The sequence below is a fragment of the Antechinus flavipes genome, chromosome 3 (genome assembly GCF_016432865.1).
Source record: "Antechinus flavipes isolate AdamAnt ecotype Samford, QLD, Australia chromosome 3, AdamAnt_v2, whole genome shotgun sequence".
NCBI lineage: Eukaryota > Metazoa > Chordata > Mammalia > Dasyuromorphia > Dasyuridae > Antechinus > Antechinus flavipes.
The window spans coordinates 565,337,308-565,361,537 of NC_067400.1; the positions used below are offsets into that span (position 1 = coordinate 565,337,308).

General features: G+C 40.5%; 1 protein-coding gene across 1 annotated transcript in view; it reads left to right on the top strand.

The window, feature by feature from the left end:
- The first annotated feature begins 259 nt into the window (after nt 1-259).
- Nucleotides 260-24,230, top strand: part of MACF1 (microtubule actin crosslinking factor 1) — a 401,373-nt gene continuing 377,402 nt past the window's right edge. Inside the window, exons 1-2 of the mRNA XM_051987753.1 lie at nt 260-430; nt 8,041-8,313. Coding sequence (XP_051843713.1) covers nt 8,094-8,313 — 220 coding nt within the window. The 5' untranslated portion in view covers nt 260-430; nt 8,041-8,093. The remainder of the gene's footprint in view (nt 431-8,040; nt 8,314-24,230) is intronic.

The following is a 24,230-nucleotide window of genomic DNA, read 5'->3' on the forward strand; positions in this document are numbered from 1 at the left end:
TGATGGCTGGAAGCTGAGTGAGGGCCCCAGACTGAAAGGGTTGGGGGAGCAGCGCCAGTCTTCCCCCCAACCCCCCACCCCTCCGGGAGCGCGGCTTGACTCGAAGCTGAGCACTCGGTGGGCGGAGGGGGAGCCGGGAGCGGGGGGCGGTGTCGGCGCTGGGGGTGGGGGGAGCTGGCTGGGCGGCTGCGCCGGCTCTGGCTCGGGCTCCAGCTCCAGCTCCAGCTCTAGCTCTGCTTGCTCTCTCTTGCCGCCGCTGCCGCGGGGCGGGAGGGGGGCTCGGCCATTGTGGGAGCCGCTCCAGTCCAGGCAGGGTGCGCCTGGCCGGCTGCCGGTTGCCCGCTGCCCATTGCCCGCCGCCCGCTGCCCATTACCCGCTGTCTACTGTCAGTACCAGCTGCCGGCTCCTGCTGCCGGCTCCTCCTTCCCGGTAAGCAAGCGAGCAGAGGCGCGCCACACCAGGGGCTCGGGAGCGCACAGCAAGCGAGCGCTTTGCCGGGGGCAGGTGGCGGGAGTGCCTAGACTCGACTGAGGGAAGGATCGTGAGGTCGCGGCCGGGCCCTGGGCTCTGGGATCTCTAGGGATCGCAGACTGGCCCAACGCCGCAGGGGAGCGTGTGGTCCAGGGCTGGGCGCGTTAACACTGCTCCCCGAGCCCTGGGGACACTGGCTGCACTGTGACGCCGACGCCCCGAGGGGCTTGCACCCCTCGGGGCGCAATGGGGCTCTCAGTGTGTGCCCTGCCGGGCACCGGCCCAGGCCCAGGGTGGGTGTGTTCCGAAGGAAAACGAGGCAAGAAATTGGGGAGTGGGACCAGGGTAGGGTGGGGTGCAATGAGGGGCCAAGAGGTCTTTCCCCGGAATCCGTATGGGAAGGCTGGGGCGCTGGCTTTGCTTGAGGTCAGTCCCCGAGGGCGAGGGGAGGAGGAGAAACTCAGGAGATCCCCGCTATCTCTCCAGCTTGGTAGCGGATCGTTTGATCTCCGAACGGCCTCATCGGGCCGTCTCCGGCCCCGATGACCTCTTTGGATGTGTTTCCTGCTCCCCTCGGCCTCGATCTGGGGCGGGGGCCGAGGGGGGAGGCGGCGCCTCGATGGGTGCTCTTTGTCATCCCTGTTCGCTGGGCGGACGCGCGGGGCGGCTCCCCCCCTTCCGTGGAGCGGAGCTGAACCGAACGCGCGTGTCCCTGCCACAAAGCGGGGGGAGAAGAACTGGGGGAAGCTGCTGGGCGGGGAGAAACCCAGAGGTGGGGGGCGGAGAGCCTGGGGATGAGCCCGAAGCCTGAGCCAAGGTGAGGCGCTTGTTCATAAAGGGGTCTGTTTCCGCAGCAGCTTGAATTTCTGACATGAAATGATGGGAAGTGGAGCAGGGTTTTATGAAAGGAACTGGGGAGCATTGAGATTTAACAGGTGTTTTATGAGGTCAGATGGGCATTTTCGAAAGAAGGTGGGTAAATTGCAAAAGAAGTCCGCCTGCCCCAGTGACTGACAGCAAACCTCCTTGGTAGGAGGCAAGGAGGAGACAAAGAGATGGTTTAGAAGGGGAAAAAAATCGGTCATTTCTGAAAAGGATTTAGTGTGTTGGAGAGGAAAGAGGTTTTTGAATTATGAAACGAGGCAAATGTTCTCACATGTCCAACCCCTCACATGAGGGGAGTCTACATAATATTAGGGGATCTGAGCTACCCCGCTGCTCCCTTCAAGATTTCATAGAGCTGCATGTTTTTCCCCCCTTCTTCTCCAGGCCCAGTTTTTTGGGGGGTTGGGTGGGATTGAAAGATTATATATAAAGGAAGGAGAAGAGAAAGGAAGGAGAGCTATACACCAAGCGTGAGCCCATATTGTATCTCGCCCTTTAGCTGATAGGGCTTGGGACAGTTCACCTTTGGGTATGCAAGGGTTGTGATCTAGGCCGGGAGATCTAGCTGAGGTGGAAATGAAGCAAGGAAATGGCTCAGGGAGGCTCAGGCTGCCAACCCAGCTGCTCGGGCCTCCTTGCTGCCATGAGAGGCTTTGCTGCCCGCCTGCCCTCAAAGACTCTGATCCAGGCTGTTCTGCACTGGCAGGTGGTGGTTTCTTTTGTAGATTTGGTCAATTTTTGTGCTCGTGACAGGTTGGCAGCTTTGAGGGGGGAGCCTGCTTTGGACTGAGAAAGGAAGCTCAGTATGGGCAGTGCCAGCCTTCCTCAGCCCATACGGATTTCTGAGTGTGATTGCTGGTATCACTCAAGGACCACTTTCTGAATTTCATTAAATTGAAATGGATTTGAACGAGTTTGGATGGGATTGAATTGATTAGCAAGCGTGGCTCAGTCAGACACAGAATCCTAGTTTCTTGCCATTTTAGAGATTGCCTGAAAAATTGTGGGTAGAACACTGGGCTTGAAGTGAGAAAGACATAGATTTCAAATCTTAACTCTGAAGCTTAGCAGCAGGGTGATCATGGGCAAATCATTGCATTTTTGTAAGTCTCAATTTTCTTATCTATAAAATGGGGATGCTAATGTCACAACCTGCTGGGCAAGTTGTGAACATAAAATGAGATGATGAAGGTCAAGTACTTTGCAATCTTTAAAGGGCTGACTTATAGAGGTTATTCTGGCTTGTTCCACATTTAGGATGGCAGAACTGATAAAAAATTTTAAAACTTTCTTAGTGTATACCAGGTCGGTATCCCAAAGACAACATAAAAGAGGGAAAAGGATCCACATGTACAAATATGTTTGTAGCAGCTCTTTTGTAGTGACAAGGACCTGGAAATTGAGTGGATGCCCATCAGTTGAGGAATGTAATGAAATATTATTGTTCAAAAAGAAATGATGAGCAAGTTGTTTTAGAAAAGCCTGGAAAGAATTACATAAACTGATGCTGAGTGATATGAGCAGAACTAAGAGAACATAATACATAGTAACAACAAGATTATGTAAGGATCAACTGTGTTGGACTTGGCTGTTTTCATCGATGAGATGTTTCAAGGCAATTCCAATAGATTTGAGATGGAAAATGCCATTCTCATCCAGAGGGAGAACTATGGAGACGGAATGTGGATTGGAGCATAGTTTTTCCACTTTTTGTTTGTTTTCTTCTTCATGATTTTTTTTTCCTTTTGTTCTGATTTTTCTTGTACAATATGATAAATATGGAAATATTTTTTAAAGAATTGCTCGTGTTTAACCCATATGAGATTATTTGCTGTTTTGAGGAAGGGGGAAGTAAGGGAGAGAAGGAGAAAAATTTCTTAACAGAAATGAATGTTGAAAACTATCTTTATATGCATTTGGAAAATAAAATGCTATTAAAATTTTTAAAAAAGATTTCTTAGTATAAATCTTTGTTTCACAGACTGGGAAACTGAGGTTCAGAGTGATTTGAGTTATTTGCTTAGGATCATACAGTAAATTAGTGATAGATACTTTTCCATAATCTATATTTCTCCATCCATTTCACCATCAATTACTCCTGCTCTCAAATCACCCTGGAAAAATAAGGCATTATCCAAAAGCTTCTAGAGGGGCAGCCTCCTAGGAGTCTTTCCTCATTATTATGCATCTGACCCTGGCAAACATAGCTAGTATGGGAGTTCAGAACAAGCTTACCCTCTATTTTCTTCTTGATGCTTAGGTCCCAGGCTTGCCCTGCCTCAGATAGTTTAGGCTTCAAGACTGGGAAAAACTTGCCTGGAATAAAGAAACGGCAGTTTCCCAGAGCTGTTAAGCTGATCTAGCCTGAGAGAGGTCCCTTTGCCAATTTCCTGTGTCATCCATTGCCATAAAAGCTATGAATAAGGAGAAGGCAGCCCAGGAAGAACTTGTTCTAGCCCCCCTGGCCTATGTCTTCCCCTATGATGGTGGCAGTAGTAAGGCTAGCTTATATTTTTACATTACCTTACAGGGGCAGCTGTGGAGGACTGAAAAAGCACTGTATTTGGAGTCAGAAGTCTGACTTATCCCTGTGCTACTTATTAGTTGTATAACCTTAAGCAAGTCCCTTTTCTGCTTTGAACCTCAGTTTTGTAATCTTTAATATGACAGGGCTGGATGAAGTGGTTTCCAAAGACCCTGCTAGTTCTGGGGCTTTCTCCTCTAATGTCCTAAGGCCCTTTCTAGTTCTGACATCCTAGAGCCTGGTTTTAAAAAACAGGGTTGGGACAGCTAGGTGGTGCAGTGGATAGAGCACTAGCCCTGAAGTCAGAAGGACCTGCATTCAAATATGGTCTCAAACATTTAACACTTCCTAGCTGTATGACTCTGGGCAAGAGCCTCAGCAAAAAAAAAAAAAATAGGGTTAATCATACTTATGGTTTCTCATAAAGACAATCAGGTAGTCAGTCAACATTTATTGAGCATCTCCTGAGGTCCAGTTGTCATTGTGTTGCTCCTAATCTTTGTAATCCCCTTTGGGCTTTTCTTAGCAGAGATGTTAGAATGGTTTGCCATTTCCTTCTCAAGCTCATTTTACAGATGAGAAAATTGAGACAAATGGGGTACCTTTTTCAGGATCACACAGCAAGTAAGCATCCGAAGCTGGATTTGCAACTCTTGACTCCAGGCCCTACACTCTATTCAATATGCCACTGTGAACCAGACACTGTACTAATTCCTAGGAATAACGAGAAAGACAAAAATCTTCTTTCTGCCCTTAAGGAATTCATCTGCCGGTGGGAGAGATAACATGCAAATATCTATATAGACATAGATATAAGCAGTGTAAATAGAAGATAATTTTTAGGCCAAAGGAAGGGGATGGAGGAACAAGAAAAACCTCTTAGAAAAAGTGACACTTGAAATTTTTTTTAAAATAAATTTTTATTGGCATCTTTTGTTGTTAAATTTTCCCCTGTATCCTTCCCTACCAACACCAAGAGAGCTAGTCTGTATAATACAGTTTTTAAATTAAAAAAAAAAAAAGAAAGAAAAAGAAGAAGAGAAAAAAATCACTGAAACGAATTAATGGATTGAAATCTCATAATATATGTAATCTTGCAATTTATGGAATGTTCCACAGCTATGCATCCACCCCCACTTCAACTAAATGAGGGGAAGAGATGTCGTCTCATACTTCTTTGAGGACAAGATTGTTCTTTGCTATTTTAAAACATTCGTTTTTTTTTTTTTTTTATTGTTTATGATTCTTTCCAGTTACATTTTGTAGTCCTTGTGCGTATTGTTTTCTTGGCTCTGCTCACTTTTATCATGTAAGTCTTTTTATACTTCTCTATAGTCATCATATTCATAATTTCTTATAGGACAGTAATATTCCATTATGTTTATCCACCATGGTTTGCTTCGTCATATCCCTTTTGGGGTGAATCTACTTTGTTTATAGTTCTTTGAAACTACAAAATGTGCAATGACAAATATTTTGGGGGGTATATGAGGGTTTTCTTATCAGTGAGTTTCTTAGGGTACATGGCTAACAGTGGATTCTTTGGATCAGAGAATATAGATATTTGAGCTACTTTATTTGCATAATTCCAAATTTCTTTCCAAAATGGTTGTACTAATTAACAGCTTTACCAACAAAGCATCAGTATGCCTATCTTTTCATAGCCCCTCCAATATTATTCCCATGTTTTATCATCTAGGCCAGTTTTCTTGGTATAAGGTGAAACCTCGGGAGTTTCCTTTTTCTTATTATTAATGATTTAATATGGTTGTTGACAGTGTGTGAACTGTTTGTTTATATCCTTTGACTTTTTATCTGATGGTTTTATAAATAATCTTATATATCTTGGCCATTGAAGTATCTCATTTTTACAATTTTATACCACCTCTCTTGGACACATCTTCATTGTTAGCATCTACCTTTCCATTATATTTTGGTGACTTTTAACTTTAATTTTTTAGACTGTATGATATTTCATGACCCAAAAGCATACAGCTTCATTGGAGGAATTTGGGCATTAAAAAGATGGGCTTTTGTTTCGGAGACATGTTTAGGAATCATTAAAAGCACTGCACAATTAAAAAAATAAATAAAAATTTAAAAAAAAAAAAACAACCACTGCACAAATTTTCTAAAGGCTATTCACTGTTCACTTCTAGGCCCAGCTTGTTAAATATTTAACAACCAGCCCTGGAAGAGGTAGGGGTAATATATGCATGATATACTTTTAAAAATCTGCATTATTAACAACTTTTCATCACATAAGACTAGACATCCAACAAAACAATAAATCAGGCCCTGATTTGTAGTGTTTGCAGATTTCCAAGAATTAAATGCTCATACTGACAATTTAATATTTGGCTCTCATCAACTAGCAAAAGCTAGCTCTAGCACATCATCTCTGATCCTAAGTATATCTGGGTTAGTCATCCAACTGTATATCATAATCTAGGTAACTTGCAGTTTCAATCCACTTAGTTTTTTCTGTGTGGATACTTAGATCAAATTCTTTTAAACATTAATGTATCTCATTTAAAATCTGCAAATAGGACATAAATACAATCCATCTAAATGTCTGTTATTATTTATAGTTACAGAGTACTAACTAGCATAGGTTTGTGGGACCTTAGAAATCATCTCATTTTATAGATGAAGAAACTAAAGCCTAGAGAGATGCCTTAGATCATGTAACAAATTATTGGTGGAACTGAGACTTGAACCCAGGTCTCCTATTTGCCAGTTCAGGGCTGATTTTGTTACTGTATACTATCTTTGCTGTACATCTTGGCGCACTTAGTGTTATAAATTATTTTGTTACTTTTTCCCATTTCACATAAGCTATTCTTTCCTACAGATAAAAATATAGGGGTAACTAGCACAGTGAATAGAGCCCTGGCTCTGAAGTCAGGAGGACCTGAATTCAAAACTGCCTCCAGATACTTACTAGTTGAGTGATTCTGGAGGCAAGTTACTGAATTCCTATTGTCTAAAAAAAAAGGAAGGAAGGAAGAAAAAGAAAGAAAAAATGAATATATAGAGAGTGATCAAGGTTCTGACTGAATCCTATTTCCACTTTACTATTCCCAGGGTGATTTCTCAGTGTAACACTACTGCATGATAGTAATAACCTAGGTGGCCAGTCATAGGTCCACAGTATTCAATGACTGGTTTGATACTAACTTGGATTCTGATAACTGGGAGGCACCTTCATATAAGATGACTGTGAGAAAAAAAAGAAAAAAAAAAGAACAACTACCAACAAATCTCTGGTAACTGTGAAGTACTTTAAGGCTGTTTGATTTCTAGAATGAATAATCTCTGATGTGCTTATGCCTATTTTCCTGATAAGTAAATTGAGTCTCAGAGAGGTCAAGTAACTATCATTTTTGATGCTGCTTTAAGGTTTTCAAAGTACTTAATACTAGTTGCCTTATGTTATCCTACTTCACAGGTTTGTAGTGCGGAAAAGTACTTTTTTTTTTTTTTTAAGCTTTTTAAATGCTGTAGAAATGTGAGTGGTTCAACAATATCCAAATGAATTAGGCAAGGTAATTGTCCTCACATGGAGAGGAGGAATTTGTCTTAGGATCAATTTATAGAATCAGAACAGATGTGGAAAATTGTCTATCCCTTATTGTTTGTTTGTGTGTGTGTGTGTGTGTGTGTGTGTGTGTGTGTGTGTGTTTAATGTTCCTTAATACAAAGTCTTTGTTTTGAAAGCTTTCTCCATTTCTATTTATTTATTTGATTATATTTCCACTATCAGCTTCATTTTATTTTACTAATTTTTGTGAGGCAATTGGAGTTAAATAACTTGGTTAGGGTCACAGGCTGTGTCTGAGCTGGATTTGAATTCAAGACCTCCTGACTTCAGGGTTAATGTTTTATCTACTGCCTCATATCCTTTATTTTATAGATGAGGAAACTGAGATCCGGATGATTTGGCCCAAATAAACATAGAAAATAAGTATAAGGATTTGAATCCAGATCTTCTGATAGCAAATACATTGTCCTGTCCACTGGACAGTCTCGAAGTCACAGAATGACCTTGTGGCAGAGGCTGGACTAGATGCCAGTTCTTTTGGCTCCCAGATAGTCTTGAGCCCAATTCATCCTTCTGAGCCTTGATCTAATCCACAATGTATGCTTGTCCCTGCAGATCACAACCCCTGAGGATTCCCATATCAGCTTGTCTCCATCACTTCTGGGGAGATGTCTTCTTCAGACGAAGAGACCCTCAGCGAGCGATCGTGCCGGAGCGAGAGGTCATGCCGGAGCGAGCGTTCCTACAGGAGTGAGCGTTCTGGCAGTCTGTCTCCCTGTCCCCCTGGGGATACCTTACCCTGGAATTTACCTCTCCATGAGCAGAAGAAACGGAAAAGCCAGGACTCTGTACTCGATCCAGCAGAAAGAGCTGTGGTCCGAGTTGCTGGTAAGAGCAGCCGCTGAAATGAAAGCATTTGATGGAGGATTGGGCTTTTCCTGAGCTCACATTCATTACTTTGGGGGTAGATGGGCGGAGACTATTGTAGAAGTGTTGATTGTGCTTTTGAGTCTGCTATTGGGCACTGTGGTTTAGGCACCCTAGACTACTCCCATAAGTGTGCCCGGGTTGGATACAGTGTGATTCTAGGCATTAACCCAAGACTTTTCTTATTCTTCTCGACTTGCTGAAGTTGTGAAGAGGTCATTTTGTTCCGTGGATTCCTTTATGGCAGTATTATGTCACACTATTATAATCATCTTTAGGAGGGCAATCAAGGCAGGGAGAAGACTAGATACCAGGTCATTCAAGGTTTGTTTGAAGAAACTGAAGGTTTTTAAACCTGGAGAATTGAAGGCTTGGACTAGGTCATCAATCATTCAAAGAGTTGCCTTGAAGGGAGAAGCATTAGGGAACTCCATGTAGGCACTTAGAGGCAGATTTTGTCTTCAATGTCAGGTGAGAATTCCTAAAAGTAGAACTATTCAAAGTAGATGAGGCATCTCAGAAGGCATTCAAGGAGAGATGAGGTGACTGCCTCATTTCTTTTTTCTTTTTAATAGTATTTTATTTTTCCAAATACATCCAAAGATAGTTTTCAACACTGACTTTTACAAAACCTTGTGTTCCAACTTTTTTTCCCCTCTTCCCTCCTTTTTCCTTCCCTCTCTCCCCAAGACAACAAGAAATCTGATATAGGTTAAATGTGTGCATTTCTTCTAAATACATATCCATATTTGTCATCCTGTGCAAGAAAAATAAGATCAAAAAGGGAAAAAAATTAGAAAGAAAAAAAAAAAAACCCTGAGCAACCAACCAACAACAACAACAAAAAGGTTGAAAACATTATGCTTTGTTTCACATTCAGTACCCACAGTCTGTTTCTGGATGCAGATGGTTCTCTCCATCACAAACCATTGGAACAGGCCCGAATCATCACATTATTGAAAAGAGCCACATCCATTAGAATTTATCATCACTGTGTACAATGTTCTCTTGGTTCTATTCTCTTTCCTTAGCATCAGTTCATGTAAGTCATTGCAGATAGATGACTGCTTCTTGACAAAGCTGCAAGGAGATTTTCCAGCTCAAGATGGATTAGATTCCCCCTGAACTCTCTTCTCATTTCTGGAATCTAGATGGCATAATATATAGTTAAGCTGGAGTCAGGAAGATCAAAGTTCAAATCCAGCCTCGCACTAGATGTGTAACTCTTGGCAAATCAGCCTCAATTTCTTCATCTGTAAAATGGGGGTGGCACAGTGGATAGAGCACCAGCCCTGGAAGTCAGGAGGACCTGAGGTCAAATCCAGCCTCAGATGCTTACTTGCTGGGCAAGACACTTAATCCCAACTTCCTCTCAAAAAAAAAAATTAAAAATTAAAAAATGGAGAATAACGCCCACCTTCCTGGCTTTTTGTGAAGATTAAATGAGATAACAATTATAAAGTGTACTGCATAGCACCTGACTCTTAGTAAGTGCTATGTAAATGTTAGCTCTTATTAATTCAGCTCTGAGAGATGTGATTCCATGAGAACTGCAGATTCCCTCTCCTTTGCTTTAGGATTGGCTGGGCCTCATCAAGGCCTTGCAAATGCTGCATCCTACAATAGATGAATTATCCAGCTTTTCTCAAGAAGAAGAGTCTTCCACAGAACTGTTTCCCTTTACGAGGAATCAAGTGCTTCCTGTGGGCATTGGACATTGTTATAGTCATCATAAGCTCATAGGATTACAGCTCTAGGGCTAGGGAATACCACTGAGGCCATCTGGTCCAATTCTCTGTTTTACAGACAGTAATAATAAAAATAGGTATTTCAACTATTATATAAAACATATTGTTTTAAAGTTTGTAAAGTACATTTCTCAATTGACCCTCATAATAGCCTTGTGAGATTGATGCTATCCTGTGAAAACCGAGTTAGCACCCTGGATATCTTAAAATCAGCCAGAATCAAGATAAGCAGAAGTCCTTGGTCTTTATTCTTGGTCTTTAGGAGTTGGAGTGAATTGGATGGAAGCAGAATCTCCACGATCTTCTTCTTCCTTGTCTACCACCAAAGTGACCCTGGCTAGTCTTACTCTACCCCTAGTCCCTCCTACAGTTCTCTGTATACATCAATTATCAAGCCAGCACAGGATAGTGGGAAGGGCCATTTTCCAAGCATATGTTTATAGAGTATTGTCCAATTGGTAATTAGCCTTAAGTGCTCAGTTGTCAGACTTCTGTGCATAAACTCAAGAGTTTCAGCCCTTTACACTATCCTTACCCCCATCTTAGAGATGAAGAAACTGAGTCCGTCAAGTATTATTACATCATATCTCTATGCTGTTCTAAAATTTGTAAAGCACTTTACATTATAGTTTCAGTCAATCCTCACAACACCCCTGTGAGGTAGGAGCTATCATCTCCCTCATTTTACAGAGAGAAACTTAGAAACCTAAGTGGAAAGGAAAAAGTAGATTTGGCAAGAACCACAGGAATAGAATCAGGGCTGGGAGGGCTATAGAGAGTACAGAATCCTAGAATCTCTGAGTTTGGAAAGGACCTCAAGTCTACTTCCTAGTCCATTCTTATCATTTTACAAATGGGGAAACTGAGTCACAGATATGGGAAAGGACCTTGGTCAAGATTATATGGGAATCAGAGACAGAGCTGAGACTCAAATTCAACTCAGAAGCTGATTCCCACACAAAGGCTTTTTCTTCTGTCCTGTTCTATAGTTGAATCTTCATGGCATATTCTCATGAGAAGGCATTCTTGCATCCAATTTGGTAAAAATGGTCTCCTGCAATATCTCATCATCTTAGAACCATAGTTCCATCTTTTTCCAATCATATATATGTAAATGGTTTTTGACATTTACTTTTTATAAGATTTTGATTTCTATTTTTTCACTCTTCCTCTCTCCCTTTTCCCCTCCCCAGAAAGCAATCAATATAGCATAAGTTATACATTTTTAGTATTCTATTTTTCCAAATACATGCAAAAACAGTTTTCAACATTTGTTTTTGTAAAACTTTGTATTCTAAAATTTTCTCTCTCCTTCCCTTATCTCCCATTTCCCCAAGACAGCAAACCATCTGATATAGGTTAAATATGTGTAGTGCTTTTAAACACATTTCCTTATTTCTCATGTTGTAAAAGAATAATCAGACAAAAGGGGGGGGGGAAATACAAAAAAGAAAAAACCAACAAAAAAGTGAAAATAGTATGCTTTGATCTGCATTCACACTCTGTAGTTCTTTCTCTGGCTATATAGCATTTTCCATCAGAAGTCTATTGGAATTGTCTTGGATTGTTGTTTTGCTGAGAAGTACTAAGTCTATCACAGTTGATCATTGAACAATGTTGCTGTTACTGTATACAGTGTTTTCTTGGTTCTGTTCGCTTCACTCAGAATCAGTTCATGTAAGTCTTTCCAGCCTTTTCTGACATCAGCCTTCTCATTATTTCTTATAGAACAATAACATTCCAATATATTTGTATACCTCAGTTTGTTCAGCTATTTCCCATCTGATAAGAATCCCCTCAGTTTCCAATTCTTTGACATCAGAAAGAGAGCCCAGCAGTGTCTCTGGCTCAGTTAGGATACTGACCAGGACATAGCTGGAGGATGTTGAGTTGCAAAGTAGAGATGAAGGCTTGAGCACATCAGAGGAGATTACTGGGATCGGGGCAGGTGTAAAGCATAGCAAAGTAAACAAAAAAAGAAACAAGGAGAAAAGGGAAGAGAGAATGGTTAGGGAAAGAGAAGAATAAGATAAAAAAAGGGGTATCAATAATAATACTTGGTAGAATTTGGATGTGTGTGATTGCCTAGGGACTCTCAGTGATTGCTAGAGGTTATTTATTGACTTAGCATTGCTAATCTTTCCCCAAAAAATATTTGCTCATGAGCTCTCTCAAGAATATTCAGTGGCTCCCTGTTGCTGTACCATATCGGAACTCTTCTGTGTGCCTTTCTAGGTGTCAGTGATTTGCTGCTATTCTAATTATCTCTCATTGGTTCCCAACACAACTTTGCTATAACCAGACCAACTGTCATTGTTTCCTGAACATTCTTTGTTCCCACCTCGTTGATTTGGCTCAGACTGCCCCTCTAACCTAGGAGGTACTCCCCACTCATTTAAACATTCCCCATAGTTTAAGATTCAGATCAAGTTCTGTCCATTTAAGAAGTCTTTCCTACCTTCAATAATATATCAGGCCCAATTGTTCTGAGTTTTTATAGCCTATATTACTATAGCACACAGTTCCTTGGTGCCTCACAATTCTATATGTAATTGTATATTGTATTACTTGATAATTGATTATTGATTGCCTCCAGAGATGGGAAAAAGCTTATGTTTTCCCAGGTAAGTTTGCTTTATTGTATTTGAAATTTGTATCCCTTCCTCTCAATGTGTTACTCTCCCTTTAGAGATTTTAAGCCCATAATAATGCAACTTTACTTATCAAATACTGCAACATACCCAACATATAAAGGACTGCTTGCCATCTAGGGGAGGGGGTGGAGGGAGGGAGGGAAAAAAAATCGGAACAGAAACGAGTGTCAATATAAAGTAATTATTAAATAAAAATTAAAAAAAAACTTTACTTATCAAAATGCATACTCTCATGTCAAAGATAGCAGAATTTTCTGGCACAAAAACAAGCATATTTATAGAAAATCATATTAAATGTTTCTGTACTGCCCCCTCCTGTGTAGTTCACTCCAGGCAAATGTCTGTAGTGCCTGCCCTGAGTTCTGGCTCTATTTATCTCTCTGAACTAGATTATGAATTATAATACAATAATAACTGACATTTATATAGTATTTTAAAGATTTCAAAGATGTTATCTTATTTAATCTAGACTTATTCAAAGAAAATTAAGTTGTCTTTTACTTCTGAATCCTTTAACCTGGTATTGGCCACATCAAAGGCATTCAGTAATTACTTGATTGATTGATACATATAATTTTATTACATCACAGTGTCATATTTCACAGGAATACAGAATCTTAGCATTTTAAAAGGACTCCCAAGGACAGCTAGTTCAGCCCATGCTTGAGCAGAAATTCTTATTTTAGTCTAGTCTAGCGATCTGGGGTTGGTTAGATATGCTTGGCTAGTTGAATCTGCTGTGCTTCCTCTCTCAACAAGCAAAATAGCTTGGCTCAGAGTGGGTGTTCTAAAACTCGGTGGATTAATTCCCCCAAGAATTGGAGGCATTTTTTTCCTGTTGGTTCAGTTTGGAGGTGATCTTCCAGGTAGGAAGGAAGAAGCAGAGTGGATGGCAAAATGGTGGAGATAAATGGAATGTCCACATCTTCTGGCCAGCCACATATGGCTCTTTATTCCTTTCAAGTTCATTCGATTTACAAGGAACCAGTCGGCTCTAAATCAGAAGTAGATGAGATCTAGGTTTGCTCCCTCACATTATGACTCAGTTCCTTGCGGCTGCGCCTCCGGCTTCTGAACCACATATTTATTCCTTCTCTCTTTGAGAGGCTGATTCCAAGTACTTTCTAGGTCAAAAGTATACCAATCTCCACCATGACCATTTCTGGGGGCATGTGGCTTTGCCATTTATTCAGTGTAGTGATCAAGTTCAGGTTTTCTTCTGCATTATACTAGCTCTTTGCCAGGTTCACATGCTTGTTTCTCTTCTTTCCAAGAAGGTTAGCTCAGGAACTCAGCATTGCCTAACACCCTTCCCTCCTGCTTCTAGGAGGGTGATCCAAGGCTCTCAGTGTCACTACTGAAAAATTCCCCTTGTACATGTGAGTCCCTTTCTGGGAATTTCTTGAACATTCTGCCTGAATGTTGCCTTCACTTTGGTTTTATGGACTCTTTTCCTTTTGGGCTTTAAAGGCCCACCATTGCTTCTTCATGGCTGATATTCACAATCCTTGAAACAATAAAAGATAGCTAACAGGTCGCATTGAGACCATGTATCATATCCCATCTAACCATCTTTCCTAGTCATCTTTTTACCATATAACTTAACTCCTTCACAAATGCACTTCCCACTTTTTCAAGCTCTGGAAACCATAACCAATTCCAACATTATCATACCTGGCAAGGGTATTTTCCATATCTGGAATGGTATGTCAGTCAATACTCAAATTGTTTTCCTCACCATCCCTATAATTTCCTAGGCCCAAATACCCTTTCTTCCTTCCTCCCTGCCAACTTCCCTCCATCCCAACTTCCCTCCATCCCTCTCTGCCTTCCTTCTCTTCCTCCTTCCTTCCTTTCCTTTCTTCTTTCCTTCCTTTTCTTTCCTTCTTTTCTATTTCTCTCTCTCTTTCCCTCTCTCTTTCTCTCTCCCTCCCTCCCTCCTTTTCTTCCTTCCTTCATTTCTTTCTTTTTCTCTTTCTATCTTTATTATTTAATTTTATTACAGCTTTTTTATTTTCAAAACATATGCATGAATAATTTTTCAATATTGAACCTTGCAAAATCTTGTGTTCCAAATTCCTCCCTTCCCCTTCTCCCCTCCCCTAGATGGCAAGTAATCCAATTTATGTCAAATGTGCAATTCTTCTATACATATTTCTACAATTATTGTGCTGCATAAGAAAAATCAGATCAAATAGGAAAAAAATGAAAAAGAAAACAAAATGCAAGCAAACAACAACAAAAAAAGAGTGAAAATGCAATGTTATGATCCATACTCAGTTCCTACAGTTCTCTCTCTGGGTGTAGATGGCTGTCTTCATCACATTGGAACTGGCCTCAATCATCTCAAGGTTGAAAAGAGCCATCTCTGTTAGAATTGATCATCATATAATCTTGTTTCTGTGTACAATGCTCTCCTGGTTCTGCTAACTTCCCTCAGCATCAGTTCATGTAAGTCTCCCCAGGCCTCTCTGAAATCATCCTGCTGGTCTTTTTTTACAGAACAATAATATTCCATAACATTCATATATCATAACTTATTCAGCCATTCTCCAACTGACAGGCATATCCACTCAGTTTCCAGTTTTCTTGCCACTACAAAGAGACCTGCCACAAACATTTTTGCACATGTGAGTCCCTTTCTCTTTTTTATGATCTCTTTGGGATACAGACCCAGTAGAAACACTGTTGGATCAAAGGGTATGCACAGTTTGATAGCCTTTTGGGCGTAGTTCCAAATTGCTCTCCAGAATGGTCGGATCACAACTATAGCAACAATTTATTAGCATCTCTCATTCCCTCCAACATTCATCATTATTTTTTCCTGTCATTTTAGGCAATCTGAAAGATGTGTAGTGGTACCTCAGAATTGTCTTGATTTGTATTTCTCTGATCAATAGTGATTTTTAAAAACTGATTATTTATTTATTTATTAAGAGCTTTTTATTTTCAAGCTATATGCATGGTAATTTTACAGCATTGACAATTGCCAAACTTTTTGTTGCAATTTTTCCCCTCCTTCCCCCCACTACCTCCCCTAGATGGCAGGATGACCAGGACATGTTAAATATGTTAAAGTATAAATTAAATACAAAATAAGTGTACATGTCCAAACCATTATTTTGCTGTACAAAAAGGATCATATTCTGAAATAGTGTACAGTTAGCCTGTGAAGGAAATCAAAAATGCAGGTGGACAAAAACAGAGGGATTGGGAGTTCTTTGTAATGGTTCTTAGTCATCTCCCAGAGTTTTTTCACTGGGTGTAGCTGGTTCAATTCATTACTACTCTATTGGAACTGATTTGGTTCATCTCATTGCTGAAGATGGCCACGTCCATCAGAACTGATCATATATAGTATTGTTGTTGAAGTATATAGTGATCTCCTGGTCCTGCTCATTTCACTCAGCATCAGTTCGTGTAAGTCTCTCCAGGCCTTTCTGAAATCATCCTGTTGGTCATTTCTTACAGAACAATAATATTCCATAATATTCATATACCACAACTTATTCAGCCATTCTCCAATTGATGGGCATCCCATTCAGTTTCCAGTTTCTAGCCACTACAAACAGGGCTGCCACAAACATTCCTGCACATACAGGTTCCTTTCCCTTCTTTAGTATCTCTTCGGGGTATAAGCCCAGTAATATCACTGCTGGATCAAAGGGTGTGCACAGTTTATAACTTTTTGAGCATAGTTCCAAATTGCTCTCCAGAATGGCTGGATGTGTTCACAATTCCACCAACAATGTATTAGTGTCCCAATTTTCCCACCTCCCCTCCAAGATTCCGCATTATCTTTCCCTGTCACTCTAGCCAATCTGACAGGTGTGTAGTGGTATTTCAGAGTTATCTTAATTTGCATTTCTCTGATTAATAATGACTTGGAGCATCTTTTCATATGGTTATAAATAGTTTAAATTTCTTCGTCTGAGAATTGTCTGTTCATATCCTTTGACCATGTATCAATTGAGAATGGCTTGATTTCTTATAAATTGGAGTCAATTCTCTATATATTTGATCAACAGTGATTTAGAGCACCTTTTCATATGACTAGAAAGAGTTTCAATTTCTTCATCTGAAAATTGTTCATATCCTTTGACTATTCATCAATTGGGGGATAGCTTGTCTTTTTTTCTCAATAGTATTTTATTTTTCCAAATACATACAAAGATAGTTTTCAACATTAATTTTTTTAAACTTTCTGTTCCAAATTTTTCTCTTTCTCCTTCCCCCTCTCCCCTGCCCAAAATAGCAAGCAATCTGATATAGATTAAACATGTGTAATTCTTCTAAACAGATTTCTATGCACAAAAAAAAAACCAGATCAAAAGGGAAAAAATAATACAAGAAAGGGAAAAAAGCCAAACAAGCAAACAACAACAACAAAAGGTGAAAATATTTTGCTTTGATCATATTCAGTCTCCATAGTTCTTTGGATGCAGAAGGCATTTTCCATCACAAATCTATTGAAATTGCCTTAAACCACCTCATTGTTGAAAAGAGCCAAATCTATCACAATTGATCATCATGCAATCTTGTTATTATTGTGTACTGTGTTTGCTTGGTTTTGCTCACTTTGCTCAGCATCAGTTCATGGTAAATCTTTCCAGGTTTTTCTGAAATTAGTCTGCTCATCCTTTCTTATAGAACAATAATATTCCATTGCATTCATATACCAAAACTTATTCAGCCATTTTCCAATGATGGGCTTCCACTCAATTTCTAATCCTTGTCAGTACAAAGATAGCTGCAACAAACATTTTTGCACATGTGAGTCCTTTTCCCCCTTTTATGATCACTTTGTGAAACAGACCCAGTAGAGACACTGATGGATCATTAGTTATGCACAGCCCAATACCTTTTCTTGTCTGCCACTTTCCTTTGTTTGTTGTCCCCACTATTGGGAGGATATCCTCATAGTTAGGGACTAGCTTGCTTTTGTATTTGTATCCTCAGTAACTTAGCTATTTATAGGATCGTTTCTCATCCATCCATCTATTCATTCCTACTTCTAAATCTTCCTAAGTTTGTTCAATCAAACTTTCAATGGATGCCATGGTTCTTAGTCCCCTCACCTATGAACATTCCCCAGCTTACCAATGATGCTTCCAGAATGAGGCATCCGTCAGTGGGAATGATAACACCCTAGATGTGTTTTGGATTGGACAGAGGACAGCATATCTGTGATTTACCTCTTTTTTGGACCATTAGACTTTAAATTCAACCAAAATTGGATTGGCTTTTTAGGCTGCTGTATCATGCTGCTGACTCATGGTGAGTCTTTGTTCTTTTGAATTACTCTTCAGTTCTTCCTCACCTGCCCTATACTTGTGCTAGAGATATTTTGAACCCACGTGAAAGACTTTCATATTTATGGCAGTTAAACTTCATCTTAGCTAGAAAACAGATTCCACCATAATGAGACCTTTTGGATTTCTCACAGTTATGTGATATATTAATTTTCTGTTAGTTTCATCTTTTCTGCATATGGAGTGAGTATGCTGTGTATTGACTTATCCAAGTGACCAGTTCTCTTCTTCCTTCTCTTCTCTGTGGCCAGTGATATCATGACAAGATATCCGGGTTTGGAGTCAGAGAATGGATCATGAATTTAGAGCAAGAAGGGATCTTAGAGGTCATTGTGTCCAACACCCTCACTTTCTAGTAAAGACACTTGATTTGCCTAGGTTCTTACAGCTAGTAAATGTCTGAAGAATGTTTAGAACCTCAATATTCCTAACCCCCTGTCCAGAGATGCTCATGTTCAATCTTGGCTCTGTTGCTGATTCCTTCTGTGGATAAGTTACTTGACCTTCATGAGCGTCAATTTCCTCATTTGTAAAATGAGAGGATTTGTACTGAATGGCCTCTAAATCCCAGCTGTTATGACCCTAAGCATTTATGAACCTTCTTGTATTTGGCCAGCATTCTTTTATCTTGTCATGTTAGAAGTTTGTAGTTTCCAAGAGCTCACATTTAGGGAACCAGGTTTGCAGGCATGAAACATCTAGGAACAATGACAAGTCACAAGGGGAGAAGAATTAGTGTGGACTCAAGCGATGGAGAAAAGTATTCTGGAAGAGCTGAATTTTGGAAAATGGAAACAAAATCTTGATAGGTAGAGAAGACATATAAGAAACACGTTTCAAATGAGGGAACAGCAAGGGCAGAGGTGCAAAATTTGGAAAGCTCTCCCATGGGGGAGGAGGAGGGCAAGAACTGCTCTGCTGAGAGAGGAGGGTTGTTAGTGTTGAGACCCCACGAATGAAGCATTGGATGGGTAAGGTGAGAGGATGCTTGAATTCTGAGTTGACTAATTTTGATCTGAGCTAATAAGCTGGTTACTTTTGTTTAGGTTCCTCAAGGCTTTTTTGGGGTTTTGTTTTGTTTGTCTTTTCATAAATGAAGTTTGTGAAGAGATGGGAAAAAAATGGAGCCCTGCCCTGGGGGAGAGAGAAATATGTTACAGAGAGGACTAGGTGGTAATTCAGGGAGGTAATAAAAAACCTGAGGCTATATATACATAGCTGGTTTATTCTCTTTGCTAAGCTATTTCTCCCTTAGGATGTTCCAGGTGTTCATTGTAATCTGGTATCACCAGGACACAAATACCAGTGGGAGTCCATGGTGTGCCTCAGAGACAGATTCATAGCTATATAAGTATCAGGGGAGGGGGAAACTGAAAGGCTATGACCTATAGATTGAGTTATATGAGTTTCCATGGGAAGAGGAAAAGAGAAAGAAGGAAGAGAAAGTGGGGAAAAGGAAGAAAGAGAAAGAGAGAAAAGGACAGAAAGACAGAAACAGAGAAACACAGAGAGCCATAGAGAGAAGGTGAGGAAGGAGGGAAAAGAAAAAAGGGAAGGAGGAAGGGGACAGAAAGAGAGACAAAGACAAGAGAAAGATAGAGGAAGAAGGAAGAGAAGGAGATAAAAAGAGGGAAGGGAAAAGATGGGAAGAGGAGGGGTATAGAGAGAAAAGAAGTCAGAATAAAAGAATTAGAGAGGGAAAAGGTGGGGAGAGACAGAGAGTATGTGATCATATGTAAAAGTTGGTAAGGAACCTTAGGACATAGAAAGTCAGAATTGGAAGGTTCTTAGTGTAGAAGCTTAGAACAGAACATTGCATGTCAGAGCTGAAAAGGACTTTAGAATTAAAGGATTTTTGAAAATAGAATCAACTAAGAGACCACCTACTAGAAAGCTCTTATTTTATTGATTGGGGAAACAGATCCAAATTGGGAAAGAGACTTGCCCAAAGTCACGTAGCTTTGGCTTTGATGTTCTGCCTCATGTCGATGTTAAAGCAGTATCTTGAGGTAGGACTGCTCCAGCAAAAATGCGTGCAAAAAGGATTTCATGGAATCTAGTTAAAAATAACTTGTGAGTTGCAGCTGGGCTGCAATGAACAGAAAAAGAAGGAAGGAGGAAAGGCCATTGAATCTGACGGCTCTGGGAAATGTGCTGAAATATTGATAACCATTTTGAAATGATGTAATGGGGATTCAGCCAGAGATTTTAAAAGGCAGCTTTTCCTCTGGAAGACACCCCTGCATGACAGCTGGAGGAAGGGAGGGGGGAAAGATCCCTTAGTTCTCTTTGGGATATTTAGGCTGCAAAACTGTCAGCAATTTTTGTCCTAACAGGAAATGAAATCTTTTTAAAGTCTGGTGGCCAGCTGTGGCCTATGCCCTTTCATCGCTCCTCACCAGGGAGGGTCTAGATCTGAAAATAAAGAAGGGGCTTAGGACCTTGTTTCATCAAATTCTAAATTTTTTCTCCAGCCCTACCTGGTGTGCTGTGTCTGGATCCCAAGACGCCTCTTTCTTGGGAATATTACTGATGTATATGAGCAAACAAGATCTCAGGCTGCCCAGCCTTCAGCCTACCAGACCTTTTTTCTTTCTTCTTCTGAACCTTTCTTGGTTGGACTTCCAAAAAGTGGGAATACATGGGGGCAGGTCCCTTTTTTAGCTCTCTCCTGCTGCTTCCAGCCTCAGTCTAACATTGCTTGGAATGTTCTTCTTTACCCTAAGTTCACCTGGAAACAAAAGCAAGGGTTTTTGAAAAGGCATCTAAGAGAAGAACAGTCAAATAAGACACCCTGAGCTGCCATCTTGGTTAAAGAAGGAACCCTAGTTTGTGTGCTCCCTGACTTGTTCTAATTTTTTTTTCTGAGGTGATTGGAGTTGAGAGACTTGCCCAGCTAAACAGACACATTCTTTTAAACATATTTCCATATTTATCATGCTGCACAAGAAAAATCTGATCAAAAGGGTAAAAGATGAGAAAGAAAAAACAAGCAAGCAAATAACAACCAAAAAAACCCTGAAAATACTATGTTGTGTTCCACATTCAGTTCCCATAGTCCTTTCTCTGAATGCAGTTGACCTTCTGCATCACAAAACTATTGTAATTGCCCCAAATTACCTCACTGCTGTTGTTCTAACTCTTCAGTTTCACATTCTGACCTTCCCTCCCAACTTGAGAGGCAAGGCTACTCATTTGTTAGTCCTTTCTGGTTTTAAGTTTCTGTCTACTTTGGGCAAAGGAGAAAGCATGAACTAGTGGAAAGAGTTCTAGCATGGGAAAATTTGAGTCTGAGCCCCAACTCTACCACTTACTGGCAGTGTAACCTTGGATGAATAACTTTGCCCTCTGACATTCAGTTTCCTACTTTGCAAATTGGGGGTAATTCCTGTCCTTTCTGCCTCCCAGGGTTATCCAGGATATAAAAAGATAATATTTGTACCATGCTTTGCCAATCTTAAAACACTAAGTGCCAGCTATTAGCTATAATACTTGCACTATTTCCCTTACAGGGTCACTCTGGGAAAAATACTGTGCAAATCTCAATGGTCCACACAAATATGTTTTTATCAGGAGCAGGAACAGAATCTTGGATGCAGAGCATCCTAGAAATATGGGTTAATGTTATTTTTTTCTTTCTTTCCCCCCATTTTAATGGCTTTTTATTTTACCAAATATATGCAAAGACAGTTTTCATCATTCACCTTTGCAAAATTTTGTGTTCAAATTTTTCTCCTTTTCTCCCTCAATTCCCTCCCATAGATAGCAAACAATCCAATATAGATTATACATATGGTGCTATTATTTTTATGGTTGCTGTTGATCATAAGCTATGGTTTGAGTTCTCCTCCTTAGGGTAATTTTTATGAAGCCCATTGTAAGTTTGAATATCACAATACAGTTTACACTATCATTTCCATGTATACAGAGTATCCTAAAAGTCTTAGTGCAGATTTAAACTAATAGAGCTTAATGCTATTTATTAAGTACCCTTTGGGAATGAATACTTTGTATAAAGCCCTTTGCAAATTTGAGCATGCTCCAGAAATGTGAGCTATTGGTCCCACCCAGTTTCCAGATCTTTATGGTTCCCTGTCCAAGCCCCAACCCATGGGGGCTGGGCTAGGGTCCTGGATGCAGTGCAGGGAAGATGGTGAGAGTCTATTGAAGGAGAGTTTCCCAGAAGGCTTTGGAGAAATCATGCCAGAGCCATTGCTAAGAGGGCTTCTGAGACCAGAAGGGTGAGTTCTCTGGGCTCAGAGAACAGTAAATCCCCATGCCCTTCCTTTCCTGCTTGCCTTCATTGCACTCCTTTCCAGTGATGATTCCGCTTACAGTATTCTTCCAGCAAGAAGGAACCCAGCACCAGAGTCAGCTAAGTATCATAGTGGATGGAACTCGGGGTTTATAGTCAGGAAAACTTGGCTTAGATGCCAGCTTTAGATACTTATGTGTTGTGTGACCCTAATCAAGTCATTGAATCTCCCTTAGCCTCAGTTTCCTTACCTGTAAAATGGAAAAGATTATATAGTGCTTACCATGTGCCAGGCATTGTGCTAATTATGATGTCATTTCACCCCACAACAACCTTGGATGGTAGGTACTATCTCTACCCCTATTTTACACATAAAAAACCCAAGGCAGGCAGAGATTAATGACTTGTCTGGGGTCACATTAAATTTCTGAGACCAGATTTGAAGTCAGATTTCCCGATTCCAGGCCTGGGTGCTCCATCTAATTGTGTCACCTAATTGCCCCTTAGGAACTCCCAGTTATTATTACCTACCACACAGCATTGTAATGAGGATCAAATGAGATCTTTCTAAAGTGCTTTGCAACCTTAAGTGCTATTCTGTATCAGTTTATTACTGTTATTGTTGTTGACATCGTTATTATGATTAGGACCGCCATCTGTGCTCAGCTTGGGCTGGTCCCTTCAGCCCTCAGCCCTCTATTTACAAAGAAAATTGTCTTATCATGTCCCTACCTACCACGCTGAGAGGACCTCAGGAGAGTTTCCACAAACCCACCTTTTAAATTCTATTCAGCAAATAATTACTTTTTTTACATCAGTACTATTTTCTATGAATTGAATAGTAGTTTATTTTTCTCCAATTACATGTAAAGATAGTTTTCAACATTCATTTTTTAAGATTTTGAGTTCCAGATTTTTCTCTTTCCCTCCCTTCTGTTCTTCTATATCAGCAAGCAATCTGATATAAGTTACACATGTATAATCACGTTAAACATATTTTCATATTGGGATGTGTGAAAGAAAAATCAGAGCAAGAGGGAAAAACCACAAGAAAGAAAACAAATAGTGAAAGTAGTCTACTTTGCCTCTTCAGCAAATCTTTATTAGGTGGCTACTGATGGAGGTTACTGTGCTAGGGACCTGGAGCACAAAGAGCTCTCCTTCAGGGCCTGTTCTCAGGAAGCCTCATCCTCAATCCAGTGTCTTTTGGCCTTTCCCGACAGAACACTCTGGGAGGCTGGGAGAGAGAAGGGCATCGTACCCACTGGGTGCAGTTATGAGACTTGGGTTCGCTTCCCTCACTTTCTCACAGACAAGGGACTTTAGAAGCTGTTGAATCCAAATCCCACATTTTACCTAGGAGGCAGAGGAGGCACAGAGGGGTCAAGGGATGACTTGTCCTGGGTCACATAGATAACCAGAGGAAGTCTTCTTATCTCCAAGTGCAGTCCTCAGCAGCCTCAACTATTGGCTAGCCATGGGACTTTGGCTAAGTGAGAACCTCTCTGGTCTCCAATTGTTGCCATCTCCTTTTCCTCTGAAGGCTCTTCCTTCTCTTCAAGTTTGTTTAATGTGAGCATTCCCCAAATGTCTGTGCTTGGACCCTTCTTTCCTTCTGCCAGACTTTCTCTCTAGGTGATCATCTTCCCTCCTGCTTCAGTGCAGGAGTTTCCTAAACCTGCATTTCCAATTTTTATATTTCATTTTTTTTCCATCTATGTGCATCTTCAATTCAACATGTCCCAAACCTTAGCTCTTTGTCTTTCTCTGTAAAGCTTCTCCTTTTGACTTCACTATTGCTATGCAGTGTTAGCATTTGCCCAAGTCTCCCATGTTAATACCTGGATACTATCTTTTTTTTTCTTTTTTGAAGCAATTAGCTTAAATTACTTGCCCAAGGTCACACAGC